Source organism: Saccopteryx bilineata, chromosome 4, assembly GCF_036850765.1.
Source record: "Saccopteryx bilineata isolate mSacBil1 chromosome 4, mSacBil1_pri_phased_curated, whole genome shotgun sequence".
Classification (NCBI taxonomy): domain Eukaryota; kingdom Metazoa; phylum Chordata; class Mammalia; order Chiroptera; family Emballonuridae; genus Saccopteryx; species Saccopteryx bilineata.
This window is the reverse complement of record NC_089493.1, coordinates 128,885,345-128,905,646: the sequence shown is the minus strand read 5'-3', so window position 1 is coordinate 128,905,646 and position 20,302 is coordinate 128,885,345. Positions and strand designations below refer to the sequence as shown.

The window sequence follows — 20,302 nt, the reverse complement described above, 5'->3', positions numbered from 1 at the left end:
ACCCCCTGGTGGGCAGAGCCTCGCCCCTGGTGGGCGTGCCGGGTGGATCTAGGTTGGGCGCATGCGGGAGTCTGTCTGATTGTCTCTCCCTGTTTCCAGCTTCAGGGGAAAAAAAAAACAAAAAACATAAGCCAGGCAGTGGGGACCTAGGTCAGAATGGGGTGGAGGCCATTTGGAGGCGACCCTGACTCCTGCTGTCCCAGCAGAGATCTGCCTGCTGACGCGGGGCCGGCGCACGGCCAGTGTGAGGGCCGACACCTACTGCCGCCTCTACTCTCTGAGCGTGGACAACTTCAACGAGGTGCTGGAGGAGTACCCCATGATGCGGCGGGCCTTTGAGACCGTGGCACTGGACCGCCTGGACCGCATCGGTGAGAGGCCGGGCGGGCGGGAGGCCAGCGGGCTGCCCCTACCTCGCTCTGGCCTGGCCTGAGCCTGAGCCCCCTGCTGTCCTTATGTGGCCCAGGCAAGAAGAACTCCATCCTCCTGCACAAAGTCCAGCATGACCTCAACTCAGGTGTGTTCAACTACCAGGAGAACGAGATCATCCAGCAGATCGTGCAGCATGACCGCGAGATGGCGCACTGCGCGCACCGCGCCCAAGCCGCTGCCGCTGCCACGCCAGCACCCACGCCGGTCATCTGGACCCCGCTCATCCAGGCGCCGCTGCAGGCCGCCGCCGCCACTACCTCCGTGGCCATCGCCCTCACCCACCACCCGCGCCTGCCCGCAGCCATCTTCCGCCCATCCCCGGGCCCCACGCTTGGCCTCGGCGCCGGACACACGCCGCGGCACCTGAAGCGGCTGCAGTCTCTGATCCCTTCCGCTCTGGGTTCCGCCTCACCCACCAGCAGCCCGTCCCAGCTGGACACGCCGTCTTCCTCCTCCTTCCACATCCAGCAGCTGGCTGGGTTCTCCGCGCCGGCCGGACTGAGCCCCCTCCTCCCGTCCTGCATCTCATCCCCCCAGCCCGGGCTTGGGGGTGGCTCCTCTCCAGTTCCCACTCCATCCGCGGGCACGGCTGCCGCCACCGGATTCGGCCACTTCCACAAAACGCTGGGCGGGTCCCTGTCCTCCTCCGACTCACCCCTGCTCACCCCACTGCAGCCGGGTGTTCACTCGCCACAGGCCAACCAGCCACTGTCCCCACTGCCCGGGGCCCAGGGCGGCCTGGGACTCCTGGAGCACTTCCTGCCGCCCCCACCCTCCTCCAGGTCCCCGGAGTCCAGCCCAGGGCAGCTTGGCCAGCCTCCTGGGGAGCTGTCCCCAGGTCTGGCTCCTGGGCCACCAAGCACACTGGAGACACCTCCACGGCAGCCTGAGCGGCCATCAGTGGCAGAGGCCTCTGGGGGTGCTTCTCCTGTAGCCTTTACCCCTCGAGGGGGTCTCAGCTCCCCTGGCCACAGCCCAGGCCCCCCAAGAACTTTCCCAAGTGCCCCACCCTGGGCTTCTGGCTCTCATGGTTCCTTGCTTCTGCCATCTATATCCAGCCCCCCACCACCCCAGGTTCCCCAGCGCCGAGGCACGCCACCCCTCACCCCAGGTCGCCTCACCCAGGACCTCAAGCTCATCTCGGCCTCTCAGCCAGCCCTACCCCAGGACGGGGCACAGACTCTCCGCAGGGCCTCCCCGCACTCCTCTGGGGAGTCTGTGGCTGCCTTCCCAATCTTCCCCAGAGCTGGGGGTTGCAGCGGGGGCAGCGGGGGCCTCGGTCCCCCTGGGAGGCCCTGTGGTGCCACCACTCCCGGCCAGCACGTCACTCTGCCTCGGAAGACTTCCTCAGGGTCTTTGCCACCTCCTCTTTCTTTGTTTGGGGCAAGAGCTGCCTCTTCTGGGGGTCCCTCTCTGACTGCTGCTCTCCAGAGGGAACCTGGGACCAGGCCTGAGCCAATGCGATCCAAACTGCCATCTAATCTATAAGCTGGGGCCCCTCCCTCTCTTCCCTCTCTTTTTTCTTTCCTTCTTTCTTCCTTCAGGTTTAACTGTGATTTAGGATATACCCAGAACAATAATTATCATTTAAAAAACAACTCACACCAGAAAAACAAAAGAGCAGAAAATAACCAGATATTCTTAGAGCTATAGATTTTTGGTCACTTGCTTTTATAGACTATTTTAATAGCACTAAGGGAGAGAGGGGAGGAGGCAGGCAAGGCCCAAATGCAAAAGCCAGAAAAAGGCTGGGAACGGGAGGGGGGGTCGTTGGGCTTGGCAGGAGTGGGGTTGCCAATGTGTGGGGTTCTTAGAGCAGAACTATTGCTGTCCTCGTTTTAGGGCACCAGCCACCAGCAGGCCCTTAGCTGTGAACTTGGTGCATCTCTCTGCTGGTGTTGTCTTGTTCCCTGGGAAATGGGCCGCCTTTGGATGTATTCCTGGGATCCTCAGTCACCTGAGTCCTTGGAACAAAATAGGGCCAGGGTCCTGAGAACCTTGTGTTTTTTTTTATACTGCAAACTTAGCAAGATATGTATATGTATATGTATATGTATATGTATGTAAGATGTGTATATGTATAAGCTATGTAGCACCCTGTAGAGTCATGTAGATAGCCACTCACATGTGCACACACGTGCGTGCCATCTAGTATCACTCCATGTTGCCCAGACACCCAGGTCACCTTATATCCAGCAGCCCAATGTGGCCCGCAGGCTGGGTACCGCAGGGTCTGGGGGAAGTCTTCTTTCCAGTCCTCAGGGAAGAGGACCCCAGGCCCTGTCAGCAGACCCCCTCTCTCCCCATCTCTGGTCTCATATCCAGTCCTGGCCCGACCTCTCACCACACAGAAGCAGAGGACTCTCGGCTGGACCTCTGCTTTGGGTCCTCAGGCACATCCCATCACCCCGCTCCCCACTCCCTCGTCTGTGCAGTGGGGTGGGGGGCCCATGTTGAGTGTGCCCTGTGCTGAGCGCTGGTCCAGCACTTTACACACACCAGCTCCTTCAGCTTCCCAAAGACTGTGAGATGCACACTTTAATTCTCTGTTTCACAGACGAGGAAATTGAGTGCTGGATAATTTTCAGGGAATCTTGTAACTAGAAGAGGCAGAGTTGGGACCAACCCAAGATTCAAATACATGGCTGCCCGAGGCCATGACCTGGGTTCTTTCTGTTCAGAACTGTGTTGCCAGACTCGGAGGGGAAGGGCCAGTGCCAGAGGCAACCTGACCTGGTTCAAGTCCCAGCCCTGTGTGATCTCGGCAGGTCACCTGACTTTTAGTCTGTTGCCTCATGTATAGAATGGAAATAATCACGGTGCTGCCTCACAGAGACATGTGAGGACCAGATGAGAAAAGCAGTGTATGTGAAATGCCCAGCCCAGTGCCTAGCACTGGCACATACCACAGCAGGAGCTTAGTAAGTCCTGTTTCTTCCGTCTTGCTTCACACACCCAGCCCACTGCTCCAGCAAGCTATGGCGAGAGTCCAAAGAGCTTTGGCTGAAGGCTTCAGCACTGAGGCTCCCAGGACATAGGAGGTGGCAGCAGAGGTCGATTTAACGCAGGTGGACTGGACATGCGTCCTGGGCCCCGACTTCTGAAGGGCCCCGCAAAACCCCAACTTGACACTTTTTTCTAATGACACCAAGTTTGGTTTCATATGTGCAATTTTAACATTAATAGTACATAATATTTTTTATTTATTAAAAAATATGGTTAACATGTATTTTTATTTTCCCTGTCTCTTTTTTAAGGGGCTCAATATTTTCTTCTGCCCCTGAGGCCTCAACTGACCTTAATCCGCCTCTGGGTGGCAGGGTTCTGGAAGGGCGTAAGCAATCTGTGTGGCGGTTGTCAGTTTGAGCCAGGCCTGAGGTGTGGGAAGTGAGATGGAGGGAAGGGAGGAAGTAGGAAGGGGGGGCTGGCTCACTTAGGAGGGACAGGATGAAGGTAGATGTGGATTGTGGAGCTGGAGGCTTTGGGAAGAGATCCCAAAGCCAGGTGGTCAGAGGGAAGGCTTTGGGTGACAGGCTAAGGGATTGGTCCTGGTTCTGCAGGTGACAAGGAGCCAGAAACGGGTCTAGAGGGAGTCAGTGTGAAAGCAGCTCAAAGTATAGCAGCTCCTTAGGCATAATCTTTCTCCCAACCAGATCCTGTGGGAGTCAAGGCCGGCGGTCTGCCCTGCCTATAGGGGGGAGGGGAGAGCAGTGTGGCCACCAAGACCTGAATAATGAGGAGGGCCAATTCCACCTGGTCCACCCAGGGCTCTCTTCCATGCTTCAAGCCAGAAAATTGGAAAGATCAGGCTTTGTTCTGGGATGTGGGAGAGGCCAATTTCTCCAGTGATGGGCCACAGCTAGTGGAAGAGAGTCATCCAGGAGAGAAAGGGGTGAGGACCCTGGGGTCTTAGGGAGAGACATGCAGCCGGGAGTCTAAAGGAGGATGCAGCACTGCCCAGGGGCTTGGGGAGAGATGAGGAGCTGCCTGGCCTTGGTCTTTAATGGGCAGGGGAAGCCCCTCAGGCCCAGGGAGTTCTCAGAGCTGGAAGAATTTAAACGGAAGCCTCACACACACAGCCCTGGCCACCAAGGAAGGTTTACTTCACCTAAACCCACACTCTAGTCCTGGAGGCAGTGGAGGAAGGGCAGGAATGCAACAGGAGTGGGGGTGGAGGGGTCAGTGGCATGAGGACTGAGAATACCCTCCCCCCCTCAGCTATCAGGGCCTGGTCTCACTACCCTGTGCACACACACGCACATGCATTTTATAAAAGCTCTGACCTGACTCAGCCCAGCCGTCCTGGAGATGGGGGAAACCCATGGGCCTGGCCAGAGAGTAAGACCACCTAGCCCCCAGTCCCCCACAAGCAATTTTCAAATCTTTCACTTTTTTTTTTTTTTTACAGAGACAGAGTCAGAGGGATAGACAGGAACAGACAGGAACGGAGAGATGAGAAGCATCAATCATTAGTTTCTTTCTCATTGCACATTGTGACGCCTTAGTTGTTCATTGATTGCTTTCTCATATGTGCCTTGACCGCGGGCCTTCACCAGACTGAGTAACTCCTTGCTGGAGCCAGCGACTTTGGGTTCAAGCTGGTGGGCTTTTTGCTCAAACCAGATGAGCCCGCGCTCAAGCTGGCGACCTCGGGGTCTCAAACCTGGGTCCTCTGCATCCCAGTCTGATGCTCTATCCACTGCGCCACCGCCTGGTCAGGCAAATCTTTCACTTTTAAAACAGAAAACGGTAAACATGCCGTGTTGTATATTTTAATTAAATAAAAGAGTTCCAGTAGATGCTGCCTTCTTTTAGGGGCCAGGGACTGGTGGAGGGGAGTGAGGTAATGGGGGATAATGGTGGCTCAGGAGCAAGGCTGTGGGGCGGGGGCAGCGGACCAGTCCCCAGAGCACTGTGGACACTGTGAGTGGACCGGTGATAGTAAGGAGGAGGTTGGGACAGAGTTCGTGTTCTCTTTTCAGTGTAGGTGGGAGGCCCTGACTCGGCCCCTTCCTAGCCTGAGTGCTGGCTCTCCAGAGTCCATGGGACTCCGCTATGAACTCTGACGGAGGAGGGTAGCAAGACGCACAGGAGCTCCAGCTGGGTACTGAGCTGTGAAGTGCCATCTTAGCCTGGTCAGATGGGCCCTAGAAGCTGGAGGGGGACAAGGGGACAAAAGGTGACCAAGCTGGGGTTTTATGACTAGGACAGAGGGTTGCTTTTTAAAGAGGCCAAGGATGAGCCACAGCTATGGGCTCCTGAGTGGGCTGGGGAACCTGAGGGCAGGCTCAGGACTCAGGGCCTTGCTAGGAGGCATGGCACCCACCCACTCCTCACCGTAAGGATGGTGGTGGGGGGTGATGCTAGGCCTGGTAGACTCTTTGTGAAGCCCTCAGACTGCAGCCTCTGCCACCTCTGGTGGCACAAGGTCCCTGCAGACCCTGGCGTCTTGATGAGGAGAGAGGCAGTGACTGGAAAAGCCAAGTACCCGGGGCTCCTATGGCACAAGGAATGCCGTGTCCCCTTCCCTGCATGCCAGAGGGGAAGTCCTCAGAAAGGGCAGGGAAGCCAGTCCTTGTCACTGATGGCTGTGTGGATGCTGTTTCCATGGTAACTGACCTGGGAGTCCTGTTGCTAAGGAGGCAGCTCCAGCTCTGCAGGTCCAGCATCCCCGTGACAACTGCCCCCTGCTGCCCAGGCAGTAGTGCAGTGGTGATTCCTGAGGACCTGTGGGGAGGACAGGGGCTGGGTATAGACTGGGCCTTTGGGGATCTGCCCTTTACAGACACACCAGCTGTGCTGAGTACAGGGTGGGAGGCATTGCTGCAGGCCCAGCCAAGCCTGAGGAATGGATCTGGGCTGGTGCCCCAGGACACTCACCCCCACCCGCCACCCTGTCCACCCTGCTAGGCCCACCACAGGCACCTGCACAGAGCCACGTTTCTGGGGTGGGGGCAAGGAGACAGCAGTCACCGTCTTCTCTGTGCCCTGACTCCAAAAGGACACCAAGTGACTGCCCACTGTGTGCCCTGCTCTCCCTCCATCCTCATTCACAATAACCCTGATGCGGCAAGAATTAGCCTGGAATCCAGTGAGCCAAAGGGCACTGCAACTCAGAGAGGGTAAGGGACCTGCCCCAGACCAGTGAGCTGGAGTGCGGAGGAGCTGGGACGGACACCCAGGTTGGAGACTAACTCCGTGCCTCCCTGCTGGCGGCAGCAGGGCTGGGTGGCAGGAGCAGTCTATCTCATGCAGGCAAGAAAGGGTGTGTTATCTGTAGAGAATTTAAAAACGAGAATAGAAGCCACCAAATGTCAGTTTGCTTCCTCTTTATCTTTCACCATCACCTCTAGCGGCAGTTCTGAGCCCGGTGGTGACAGAGGTCCTCCTACCGCAGACAGATCTGGTCCCCATGTCCCTGCACCCCAGGCTTCTGGCAGCAGACACCTGCCAGGCTGAGCTGCTCACAGGGTGCAGAGGTCTGAGGCACCTTCCTTCTGCCTTAGAGGGGCTGGACCAGAGCAGGGATTGTAAGAGAGGATTTCCAAAGTTTTAAGAAAACACCTCTCTTGACTTCGTGTCTCTTCCCAGCAGCTGCTCCTCATCTTTGCAGCCAAACTTGTGAGTGCTGTCCCTACTGCTGACCTCATTTCTCTCCTGAATCACTGTCCTTCCTGAATGCTGGCGCCGTGTCCTCTCCATGAAAGGGCTCTCGACAGGTCACCTGTTGTGGACCATTAATGGCAAAAAGCCATTATAGATTTGAGGCTTAGCAAAAAGCTAAGTTCTCCCCCCTCCATCTCCATATTTGGCTTTGATGCTGAGTATTTGCACCCACTCCACTTGCTTCCTTGGGTTGCTGGAAGTAATATACATGCCCTTCCTCTGACTGTTTGTTTCAGATGTTTGTAGATTTCACTAATGTATCCTGTTTTTGCCTTGGGAGAGTTCCTTCCTGTCTTAGCCTTTGATGTGCAACTTTGTATCAGGGTCCTTGATTTGCATATGTCTATATAATGAAGGGAACTCTATGAGGCACTCAGATACTGCCAGGCAGTTTGAGGAGTCCTCCCAGTCTCATCGGTTTTGTTTTGACAAAGTGTGTTTCCTTAATTCCGCACAGTTATTTGGAGCCGCGCTGGTCCGCGGCAGTGACCCATGGCCTTCTGGTCCTGGTGCCCCCCCAGCAGTGTGTGACCCTGCTAGCCAGGCCCCCTCACCCTCCAGTGCTCGGGACTCCCTCGTTCCCACCGCCTCCTATCTGTTCAGCCTCGGCTGGAAGGGTTCTCTCTCTCTTCTTTTCCCCAGAGAGCCAGTGCTCCTGGGCCCCTGACCTTGGTGCGCTTCTCACTGCGCACATGCTTTCTGGAAACTGCACCCATGCCCATGGCTTCCCTGGCCTGAGGGAGAAGGCCTCCTGGCTTTCCCCTCAGTCCAAGCCCCACTGCAGCCAGGGTACCTGCGGCCGCTACCCCTTTATTTTTTCTTGAGTCTGCAGTTTGCAATCCCTGCAGAGCACATGCTCCCCGACCCCGACCCTGGGGGGCTCCGTCCCAGGCACACAGGCAGCCCTCCTCCCAGGGGCTGGGTGCCACCAGCCAACCCCTTGCTGACTTGGCTCCTTCCATTTTTTTCTCTCAAGGGTGGAGTATTTTTGTATACACAGAAGAAAATACAAATAAACACATAATAAATACAGAATGGTCCTTAATTTGCAGTGGAGTTACATTCTGATAAACCTGTTGTAAATGGATAATATTGTTAAGCGGAAAATATATTTAATCCACCTAACCTACCCAACGTGGTAGCTTAGCCTTGCTTTCCTCAAAGGGCTCAGAGCACTTCCAGTCGCCGCCCGGCTCCTGGCACCAAGGGCACTGTTGTGCTGCCCATCCCTGGCCTGGGAAAACATCAAATTCAGAATCTGAAGTGTGATTTCCACTGAACATGTGCCACTTTTGCACCGTTGTAAAGTTGAAAAATCGCTAGTCAAACCATCAAAAGTGGTGGGCCCTCTGTACATACATATTAAAATATGATAAACAACCATGGACCAATATCTCAGTTTAAAAAGACAGAACATGAGGAACACCTTGAAACATTTGTGCTGGTCCTCTGACATACCACTTTCCCTCTCTCAAAGGAAAGCCGCTCATCTAAACTTTATTTTTATTTTTAAGTGAGAGTTGAAGTTGACATTCAGTATTATACTAGTTTCAGGCGTACAGCATAATGGTTAAACATTTATGTAATTTACGAAGTGATCTGTCCAGTCATGCACACATAGTTATTACAGTGTTCGTGACTGTCCCTATGCTGCACCTCCTATCCTGGTGACTGTTCTGTACCATCATTTGTAACTCTTAATCTCTCTACCATTTTACTCAGCCTACCACATCCCTCCCATCTGATGACCATCTCTTTGTTCTCTGTCTCTATGAGTCTGTTTTATTTGTTAGTTTATCTTGTTCTTTAGATCTCACATATAAGTGAAATCATATGGTATTTGTCTTAGTTTGTGTGACTTATTTCACTTAGCATAATACTCTCTCTAGGTCTGTCTGTGTTGTCACAAACGTATGATTTCGTTCTTCTTACGGCCGAGCGATGCTTCATTGTCTATGTGCACCACAGTTTTATCCACTCATCTATGGATGGGCACTTGGGTTGCTTCTGTGTCTTGGATATTGCAAATGACGTTTCAATGAACATAAGAATGCACATATTTTTTCAAATTAGTGTTTGTGTTTGGGATTTCTTCAGATAAATACCCAGAAGTGGAATTGCTGTGTTCATTTTTAATTTTTTGAGGACCCTCCATACTGGTTTCCACAGTGGATGCACCAATTTGAGTCCCATCAACAGTGCACGAGGTTTCCCTTTCTCCTTGTTCTCACCAAAGCCTCTTGTTTGTTGATTTAATGGTAATAGACATTCTTACAAGTGTGAAGTTAGTGAATTTGAGCATCTTTTCTTATATCTATTTGCCATCTGTATGTACTCTTTGAAAAAGTGTCTACTTAGGTCCTCTGCCTATTCTTTAATTGGATTGTTTTGTATTTCAGGGGGTGCTAAATTGTATGAGTTCTTTATAAATTTTGGGTATTAACCCATTATCAGATGTATCATTGGTGAATATCTTCTTCAATTCAGTGGATTGGTTTTTTTGCTTTGTTGATGATTCCCTTTGCTGTGCAAAAACTCTTTCAATTGAAGTAGTTCCATTTATTTAATTTTTCTTTTGTTTCCCTTGCCTGAGGAGATATATCAGAAAAAAATTTTACTAAAAGCAATGTCAAAGAGATTACTGCCTAAGTTTTCTTTTAGGAGTTTTATGGTTTCAAGTCTTACATTTAAATCTTTAATACATTTATAGTTTATTCTTGTGTATAATGTAAGTTGGTCTAGTTTCATTTTTTGCATGTATCTATCCAGTTTTTCCAACATCATGTATTGAATAGAATGTTTTTATCTCATTGAATGTTCCTGCCTTCTCTGTCAAATATTAATTGATCATATAGACATGGGTTTATTTCTGATCTCTGTATTCTGGCCCATTGAGCAATATGTCTATTTTTATGACAATACCATGCTGTTTTGATTATGATAGCTTTATAATATAATCTGCTATCAGGTGATGTGATACTTCCAACTTTGTTCTTCTTTCTCAAGATTATTACTATGGCAATTCAGAATCTTTTGTGGTTCCATATAAATATTAGGATTATTTGTTCAAGATATGTGAAAAATACCATTGGCATCTATGGTTCATCAGGATATTGGGCTATAATTTTCTTTTTCTTTAATGTTTTGCTTGATTTTGGATAGGGTAATGTTGGCCTTGTAAAATTAGTTTGGGAGCTCTTCCTTCTCTTGAATTTTTTGGAATACAATAGTTTAAGAAAGGTAGATGTTAATTCTTCTTTGATTGTTTGGTAAAATTCACCTGTGAAGTCACTTGGTCCAGGACTTTTGGGTTTTTTTGAGTACTGATTAGACATTGTTGATAGTAATTGAACTATTAGATTTTCTGTTTCTTCTTTATTTAGTCTTAGAAGATTTATGTTTCTAGGAATTTACCCATTTCTTCCAGATTGTCCAATTTGTTGGCAATGCTTGTATGTAGTATTTTTTTTTATAATCCTTTGTGTTTCTGTGCTGTCAGTTGTCACTTTTCCTCTTTAGTTTTTTATTTTATTTACTTGAGTTCTCTCTCTCTTTTTCTTGGTAAGTTTGGATAAAGGTTTATCGATTTTGTTTATCTTTTCAAAGAACCAGCTCTTGGGTTCATTCATCTTTTGTATTGTTTTTTAGACTTTGTTTTGTTTATTTCTACTTTGGGCTTTGGTTATTGTTCTTTTTCCAGTTCTATTAGGTGTAAAGTCAGATTTTTTTAATAATCTTCTGTTAATCCCATTATTTCTGTTATTGTGTTCTTTATTTCTGATTTCCGACTGGTTCCTTTTTATGGTTTCTATGTCCTTTTTTTCTTTATGCTTACTATTTCTTTCCTGAGGTTCAAACTAAGTTCTTTGAGCATATTTATAACCAGTGTTTTGAACTCTGTATCTAGTGGATTGCTTGTCTCAGTTACAATTAGTTCCTTTTCCTGGAGGTTTCTTTTGTTCTTTTATTTGGGACATGTTTCTTTGTCTCCCCATTTTAGATACCTTTCTGTGCCTGTTCCTATGTGTTAAGTAGATCTGCTATGTTTCCCAATCTTAGCAGGCTGGCCTTATGTAGTCAGTGTCTTGTGGGGCCCAGGGGCTCAGTCTCTTTGATCACGTGAGCTGGGTGCTCCAGAGTGGCCCCTGTGTGGGTCGTGTGTGCCCTCTTGTCATAGTTGAGCCTTGATTGCTGTTGGCACGTCAGTGGGTGGGGCTGACTGTCTGTGAGGCTTGGCTGTGACATGACCACAGCATAAGAGCTGCTGTGTGGGGTCCAACCCACACAAACAGAGAAGGGTTTACCCCAGTGGGCTCTGGTGCCTGCTGGGACCACCCTTTGGGCATGCTGTTGTGGTCACTGGGTGTGTTGGTTCTGGGGCCTCTTGGTAAGGTCTCTGGTGCAGGCCAATGTCAGTTGCTGCCTGTGACCATCCTGGGCTCTGTTAGGAACTACAAACAATCTGTAGTTGGTAGCTGCCTATGCTCAACCTGGATGCATGTGGTAGTGGCCACACTGTGAACCAAGGCCAGTTTCCCCCAGTACTGGGCCTAGGGCAGGGCAGCAAAATGCTCAAGGCACTTTGAGGCCAGCTGCTGCCTGAAGCTCAGCTGCTGAGTTTTGAGTGGTCAGAGAATTGGGTGAGACAGGTTCTTGGAGTTACCAGGGTGGTGCAAGTGGCCTTCATCAGATTCAGACTGGGCATCAGTGCTGAGCCTGAGACTGCTCAGCAGAAGTCCCAGGGCACTCAGAGGCTGACCACTGCCTGTCTGGGACCTACAGATCTTTGAGTGTTGTTGTTTTGGTTTTTTTTTAAAGAAAGACTTCACTGTGGGCCGAGGTTTTGTGCCTGCTGCTAAAAGAGCCTTGGTGGTGTGTGGTTTGGGTGGGGCAGGGTGTTAGGGAGTTGTCTGGGTGGCACAAGTATAGTTTACCAGGCTAATGCAGATTCAGATTTGATTGTGGGAGTGGAGAGCTCACCACAGGGACAATGGTGGCTGTCCCTCCAGTCCTGCCTTGCAGCTACACAACTCTGCTTCTCCTGGTATGTCTCTGGCACTCCCTGAACACTACTCTTCCTGTGCTGGAGCCCAGGGTGAGAGCCTGCGAGTAAGCCTGTGCATGGGCCCTTTAAGAGGATGCTTGAGTTTCCAACAGCCTTCCACCTCATCCATGTGCATGGAATCTCTGCTGATTTTCACAGGTAAATATTTTATAGGCTCCTCTTCTTAGTACATGTGCTCCAGACTGGAGAGCCTGGTGTGGGGCCAGGACCCCTTGGTCCTCAAGGTGGGGTAGGGTGGGGGGCTGCAGTTGAGATGTCCCTCCCAATTCTCAATCGCCACACATGGGTGTTGGGCCAGCCTGTTTTGCATCTCAGTCCATCCTACCAGCCTTGAAGTGGCTCCTTCTTTATATCCTTAGTTATAGGACTTCTGTTCAGCTAGGTCTCAGGTGGATCTACAGGTTGTTGTTCTGTAATTTAGCTGTAATTTTGGTGTGGTCATGGGAGGAAGCAGACACAGCATCCAACTACTCCGCCATCTTGACCAAAATTTTTCTCATCTGAACTTTAGTTCTATCATTTCCTTACTTTTCCTGATGCTTTTACTGCTGAAATAAAATGTCTCTAAACAACGTGTTCAGTTGCATACCAAAGTGGGGATTGGGAGTAGTTGCCTCTGTTGGGAGGATAATTTTATCAATAATATTGTTCAAAATTGCTAATGCATGGTGATATAAAAAGGAAACTATTTTTAGTCCATTTTATTAGTGTTTAAGTTTCTTTACAAATTTTATGCATCTTTTCATCACCGGTACCAGAGGTGGTCGTACCCCTCCACCTTCAAATGCCACTGTATGTATTTGTGAAATGTTGAACTTTATGTGAGTGAGATCATACTGTTATGTATTTAGTTTGCTTTATCCATTTAATATTGTAATTTTGAGAGCCTGTTGCAGCATGGAGCATAGTTAGTTCATTTAGTGTTCAGTACACAAATGTGCCACCATTGACATACGCGTACCTCTGGAGATAGGTATTTTGGTCAGTTTGGCTCTCCCTGTTACAAACACTGCTATGCGAACGTTGTCTGTGGCTCCTGAGAACACGTGTGAAAGGGTCTGGACTCTGCACACAGGAGGGAATAACTGAGTCGTGGGTAAACTAGTGTTCACTTTTCAAAATAACACCCCCCTGTTTTAAGCTGTCCTAACTATTTACACACCCACTTGCACTGTCTGAGAGTCATTTGCTCCACATTCTTGCTAACAATTTGTATCATCAGATTTTCTTATTTTTCTCAATTTAGTGATATCTAATTGTATCGTAATGTAAAAATTCCTAATTACTAGTAAGGCTGAATTTTCTTTTTTGTATATTCATTTGCTATTTGGTTTGTCCTCTCTTGAGCAATATATTTTTCATGCATTTTTTCCCCAATTTCCTATTGTTCCCTTTTATTGATTCACAGGTATTTTATACACACACACATCAAATATCTCTTCATTTGGGGCTTGTATTTCACTTTTATTTTGGTGTTCTTTGATGAACAGAATTTTTAACATTTTAATGAGGTCAAGCTTAGCAATATTTTAAAAAATGTCTAGTGCTTCTTAGTGCCTTTTTTTGCTGATTAAGGGAAAACCCATCTTACTCCAGTGTTATAAAGATATTCTTCTATATTAATTTCTAAAAATGTGATGTGTTATTTTCTTCATATTTAAGCCGTTAACCTGACCTTGACTTGGGATATGGTGTCAGGGCATAGTTCAGTTCCATATGGATGACCAATTGTTTCTACTAATTTACAGTGTCATTTATGTATCAGATCTGGGCCAATGTTGGTGCTCTCTATCTGGTACCATTAGCTTGTCCACCTTTGTTCAAGCACTGTATTGTGTCAGTTACTAAAGAAAGTATGCAGCTTTCTAGCCGAGCAAGTCCCCTGCCATCTTCCTAAAAAATATCCTGACTGGCCTGACCTGTGGTGGCGCAGTGGATAAAGCGTCGGCCTGGAATGCTGAGGTCGCCGGTTCAAAACCCTGGGCTTGCCTGGTCAAGGCACATATGGGAGTTGATGCTTCCTGCTTCTCCCCCTGTTCTCTCTCTATCTATCCCTCTCTCTCTCTCTCCCCTCTCTCTCTAATAAAAATGAATAAATAAAATCTAAAAAAAAAATATCCTGACTGTTCTAGTCTTCATGCTGCCACGTACATTGTATAATCAGTTTGTTAAGATGCATGAAGAACTCGTGAGACTTCTGATCTGAAATTACATACACGTTATTATTAAAACTGTACTCCTGTTGATGAAAAGGGTACAATTCTTCCTGTATCTGAGTCCTCCTTAATGTCCTTTGTATTAGTTGAGGTCATCTGCCCTAGCTGCCCAACAGAAGAAGCCCAAAGTTTCAATGATTTAACACAACAAAGCTTTACTACAGCTCAGGTACAGTCAGAGCCCTGAGATCAACTTGGACCCACCCTGGTCTCCAGGATCACTGTGGGAGGAGAATAGACACCTGGGAGAAATGACTGGTTGTGGTCAATGTGACTTGGCTGCAATATGACTAACTGCGAAGGAGGCTCCCACTGTGGGGCAGTGTATGGGATATCTGCTGGGCATTGACCATCTCTGCCAAATCTTTCATATAGTTTTATAGTTTTCTTCATGGAAGTTTGTACACTTTGCTAGATTTGTTCTTAGTATCTTGTATTTTTGTTGTTACTTGCTAATCGTACCTATTTTCTTTACCAAGCTATAATGTATATTTAACAAAATGCTCCCACTTTCAGCATACAAGTTCAATGAGTTTTGACAGACTTACACAGTCCTGCAACCACCTCCACAATGAAGACGCAGAACATCTCCCCCGCGCCTGCCGTCTCTTCTGTCCCTTTGCAGTTGGTCCCCTCCCACTCCTCACCCTGCTAATTTACTTTCTGTCCCTGACGTTTGGCCTTTTCTAGAGTTTTATATAAATGAAATCGTACAGAATGCCATCTCTAGTGTCTTATTTCTTTTGATTAGTCTAAAGCTTTAAGATCTATCCATGTTGTTTTGTGTATCTTTGTATGGATATGCCACAGTGTGTTTATTCACTCCCTCACTGATGAACAGCTGGGCCTTGTCCAGCTCTTGGCTACCGGGAATAAAGCTCCTGTGAACATGCACATTGAAGTTGTTATGTGGCCCTGGATTTCCATGTAGTTTGAATATACACCCAGGAGCAGCACTGGTGAGTCATCTGGTAAATATATGTTTAACTTGGTGAGAAACTAACTGCCAGGTCACTTTCCAAAGCTAGAACACTTTGTTGAACCCCCCAGTAAGTGTGGGGGCATTCCAGTTACAGCACATCCTTGTAACATTGGATATTGTTTGCCTTTCATTTTTACTGTGCAGGACGGCGTGCCATATTAACCTCAGTTTTGATTTGCGTTTCCAGAATGAGCAAAAACTACTGTGCATCTTTTTGGGCATTTACTGGCTGTCCACATGCGTTCTTTGGTAAAGTGACTGTTGAGATATTTCTCCATTTGTTTTAACTGGGTCATCTGTTTACTTATTATTGACTTATAAATGCCATACTCAGGATAGGAGTCCTTTAGATGATATATATGTACAGTTTGCAAACATTTTCTCCCGATTCATGGCTTGTCTTTTCATTTACTTGACCAGGTCTTTAAAAGGGTAAACAATTCTAATTTTGATGATGTTCAACTTGCCAAAATTTTCTTTTATGATTTTTGACAAGGGCGTTAAAATGTTATACCAGAAAATGTTTACTTAACACAAAAGGTGGTAAAAGAGTAATAGAGGGGCCTGACCTGTGGTGGCGCAGTGGATAAAGTGTCGACGTGGAAATGCTGAGGTCACCGGTTCAAAACCCTGGGCTTGCCTGGTCAAGGCACATATGGGAGTTGATGCTTCCAGCTCCTCCCCCCTTCTCTCTCTCTGTCTCTCTCTCCCTCTCTGTTTCTCTCTCCTCTCTAAAAATGAATAAATAAATAAATAATTAAAAAAAAACAAACATGGAATAGCCATGATTTAAAAAAAAAAAAAAAAAAAAAAAGAGTAATAGAGGAACAAAAATAAAGACATATAGAAAACAACAAAATGCACATGTACTTCCTACCTTATCAGTAATTACATACAATATAGATTAAACACTCAAATTAATTGACAGAAATTGGAAGAATGAATTTAAAAATTCTCTATATAAATATAAAATATAAATAATAAAACTATATATCAACATTATAGTTTTAATATATAAATGTATAATATATAATTAAATATATTAGATACATTATTATGTATTAATATAATAATATATAAAGTAATATAATAGTATTTATTAATATTATATTATTTAATATATAAAATATATTTTAAATACTAGTTATGAAACCCAACCATCTCCAAGAGACACACTTCATATTCAGAGGCACAAATCAGTTGGAAGGATGTAAAAGGATGTATCATACAGATGTCAGCCAAAAGGGCACTGTAGTCACTGTACTAATATCAAAGTAGGCTTTATTTATTTATTTTTTTATTGTATAGTCCCATTTATATAACATTCTTTTTTTTTATAATAATTTTATTTTTTTAATGGGGCGACATCAATAAATCAGGATACATATATTCAAAGATAACAAATCCAGGTTATCATGTCTTTCAATTATGTTGCATACCCATCACCCAAAGTCAGATTGTCCTCTGTCATCTTCTATCTAGTTTTCTTTGTGCCCCTCCCCCTCCCTCTTTCCCTCTCCCTTTCCCCCCTCCCCCCGTAACCACCACACTCTTATCAATGTCTCTTAGTTTCACTTTTATGTCCCACCTACGTATGGAATAATGCAGTTCCTGTTTTTTTCTGATTTACTTATTTCACTTCGTATCATGTTATCAAGATCCCACCATTTTGCTATAAATGATCCGATGTCATCATTTCTTATGGATGAGTAGTATTCCATAGTGTATATGTGCCACATCTTCTTTATCCAGTCATCTGTTGACGGGCTTTTTGGTTGTTTCCATGTCCTGGCCACTGTGAACAATGCTGCAATGAACATGGGGCTGCATGTGTCTTTACATATCAATGTTTCTGAGTTTTTGGGGTATATACCCAGTAGAGGGATTGCTGGGTCATAAGGTAGTTCTATTTTCAGTTTTTTGAGGAACCACCATACTTTCTTCCATAATGGTTGTACTACTTTACATTCCCACCAACAGTGGATGAGGGTTCCTTTTTCTCCACAGCCTCTCCAACATTTACTATTACCTGTCTTGTTAATAATAGCTAATCTAACAGGTGTGAGGTGGTATCTCATTGTAGTTTTGATTTGCATTTCTCTAATAACTAAAGAAGATGAGCATCTTTTCATATATCTGTTGGCCATTTGTACTTCCTCCTGGGAGAAGTGTCTGTTCATGTCCTCTTCCCATTTTTTTATTGGATTGTTTGTTTGTTTGTTGTTGGGTTTTATGAGTTCTTTGTATATTTTGGATATTAGGCCCTTATCTGAGCTGTTGTTTGAAAATATCATTTTCCATTTAGTTGGCTTTCTGTTTATTTTGTTATCAGTTTCTCTTGCTGAGCAAAAACTTCTTAGTCTGATGTAGTCCCATTCATTAATTTTTGCCTTCACTTCTCTTGCCATTGGAGTCAAATTCATAAAATGCTCTTTAAAACCCAGGTCCAGCCTGACCTGTGGTGGCGCAGTGGATAAAGTGTCGACCTGGAAATGCTGAGGTCGCTGGTTCGAAACCCTGGGCTTGCCTGGTCAAGGCACATATGGGAGTTGATGCTTCCAGCTCCTCCCCTCTTCTCTCTCTCTCTCTCCTCTCTCTCTCTCTCCTTTCTATAAATGAATAAATAAAATAAATTTAAAAATATTTTTAAAAAACTTATAAAACAAACAAACAAACAAACAAAAAAACCCAGGTCCATGAGTTTAGTACCTATGTTTTCTTCTATGTACTTTATTGTTTCAGGTCTTATGTTTAGATCTTTGATCCATTTTGAGTTAATTTTAGTGCAGGGGGACAAACTGTAGTCTAGTTTCATTCTTTTGCATGTGGCATTCCAGTTTTCCTAGCACCATTTATTGAAGAGGCTTTCTTTTTTCCATTGTGTGTTCTTGGCCCCTTTATCAAAAATTATTTGACTATATATATGTGGTTTTATTTCTGGACTTTCTATTCTGTTCCATTGGTCTGAGTGTCTACTTTTCTGCCAATACCATGCTGTTTTGATTGCCGTGGCCCTATAATATAGTTTGAAGTCAGGTATTGTAATGCCCCCAGCTTCATTCTTTTTCTTTAGATTGCTTTGGCTATTCGGGGTTTTTTATAGTTCCATATAAATCTGATGATTTTTTGCTCTATTTCTTTAAAAAATGTCATTGGAATTTTGATGGGAATTGCATTAAATTTGTATATTGCTTTGGGTAATATGGCCATCTTGATTATATTTATTCTTCCTAACCAAGAACAAGGAATATTCTTCCATCTCATTATATCTTTTTCGATTTCTCTTAACAATGGTTTATAGTTTTCATTATATAAGTCCTTTACATTCTTTGTTATGTTTATTCCTAAGTATTTTATTTTATTTTTGCAATCGTGAAGGGATTATTCTTTTGAGTTCGTTCTCAATTGTTTCATTGTTGGCATATAGAAAGGCTATTGACTTCTGTATGTTAATTTTGTATCCTGCGACCTTACTGTATTGGCTTATTGTTTCTAGTAGTCTTTTTGTGGATTCTTTGGGGTTTTCGATGTATAGGATCATATCATCTGCAAAAAGTGATACGTTTACTTCTTCTTTTCTGATATGGATGCCTTTTATTTCCTTGTCTTGTCTGATTGCTGTGGCTAGAACCTCTAGTACCACATTAAATAAGAGTGGAGAGAGTGGACAACCCTGTCTTGGTCCTGATTTAAGGGGGAAATGGCCTTCAGTTTAGTGCCATTTAATATGATGTTAGCTGATGGTTTATCATATATGGCCTTTATCATGTTGAGATATTTTCCTTCTATACTCATTTTGTTGAGAGTCTTAAACATAAAATTGTGTTGTATTTTATCAAAAGCCTCTTCTGCGTCTATTGATAAGATCATGTGGTTTTTGTTCTTTGTTTTGTTGATATGGTGTATTACGTTAACCGTTTTACATATGTTGAACCATCCTTGAGATTCTAGGATGAATCCCACTTGATCATGATGTATTATTTTTTTAATATGTTGTTGTATTTGATTTCCTAGTATTTTGTTTAGTATTTTAGCATCTGTATTCATTAGAGATATTAGTCTGTAGTTTTCTTTTTTTGTGCCATCCTTGCCTGGTTTTGGTATGAGGGTTATGTTGGCCTCATAAAATGTATTTGGAAGTATTGCTTCTTCTTCAATTTTTTGGAAGACTTTCAGTAGAATAGGAATCAAGTCTTCTTTGAATGTTTGATAAAATTTGCTGGTATAGCCATCAGGGCCTGGACTTTTATTTTTGGGGAGGTTTATAATGGTTTTTTCTATTTCTTCTCTACTAATAGGTCTGTTTAGGCTTTCTGCTTCTTCTTGACTCAGTCTAGGAAGGTTGTATTGTTCTAGGAATTTATCCATTTCTTCTAGATTGTTGAATTTAGTGGCATAAAGTTTTTCATAGTATTCTACAATAATTCTTTGTATATCTACGGTGTCCGTGGTGATTTCTCCTCTTTCATTTTTGATTTTGTTTATATGAGTTCTTTCTCTTTTTTCCTTGGTAAGTCTTGCCAAGGGTTTGTCAATTTTGTTGATCTTTTCAAAGAACCAGCTCTTTGTTCTATTAATTTTTTCTATAGTTTTACTGTTCTCTATTTCATTTATTTCTGCTCTGATTTTTATTATCTCCTTTCTTCTGCTGGTTTTGGGTTGTCTTTGTTCTTCTTTTTCTAGTTCCTTAAGGTGTGAAGTTAAGTGGTTCACTTGGGCTCTCTCTTGTTTGTTCATATATGCCTGAAGTGATATGAACTTTCCTCTTATCACTGCTTTTGCTGCATCCCATAGATTCTGATATGTCGTATTGTCATTTTCATTAGTCTGATATATCTTTTGATCTCTGCACTTATTTCTTCTTTGACCCATTCATTTTTTTAAAAGTATGTTGTTTAGTTTCCACATTTTTGTGGGATTTTTTTCCTCTTTTTTGCAGTT

The 20,302-nt window shown here is 45.2% G+C and overlaps 2 protein-coding genes across 2 annotated transcripts in view; one reads left to right on the top strand and one right to left on the bottom strand.

The window, feature by feature from the left end:
• The window catches only part of HCN4 (hyperpolarization activated cyclic nucleotide gated potassium channel 4), a 43,298-nt gene extending 39,716 nt beyond the window's left edge, over window positions 1-3,582 (top strand). The window contains exons 7-8 of the mRNA XM_066278061.1: window positions 207-371; window positions 467-3,582. Coding sequence (XP_066134158.1) covers window positions 207-371; window positions 467-1,920 — 1,619 coding nt within the window. The 3' untranslated portion in view covers window positions 1,921-3,582. The remainder of the gene's footprint in view (window positions 1-206; window positions 372-466) is intronic.
• The window catches only part of BBS4 (Bardet-Biedl syndrome 4), a 948,798-nt gene that overhangs the window by 196,253 nt on the left and 732,243 nt on the right, over window positions 1-20,302 (bottom strand). The window lies entirely within an intron of this gene.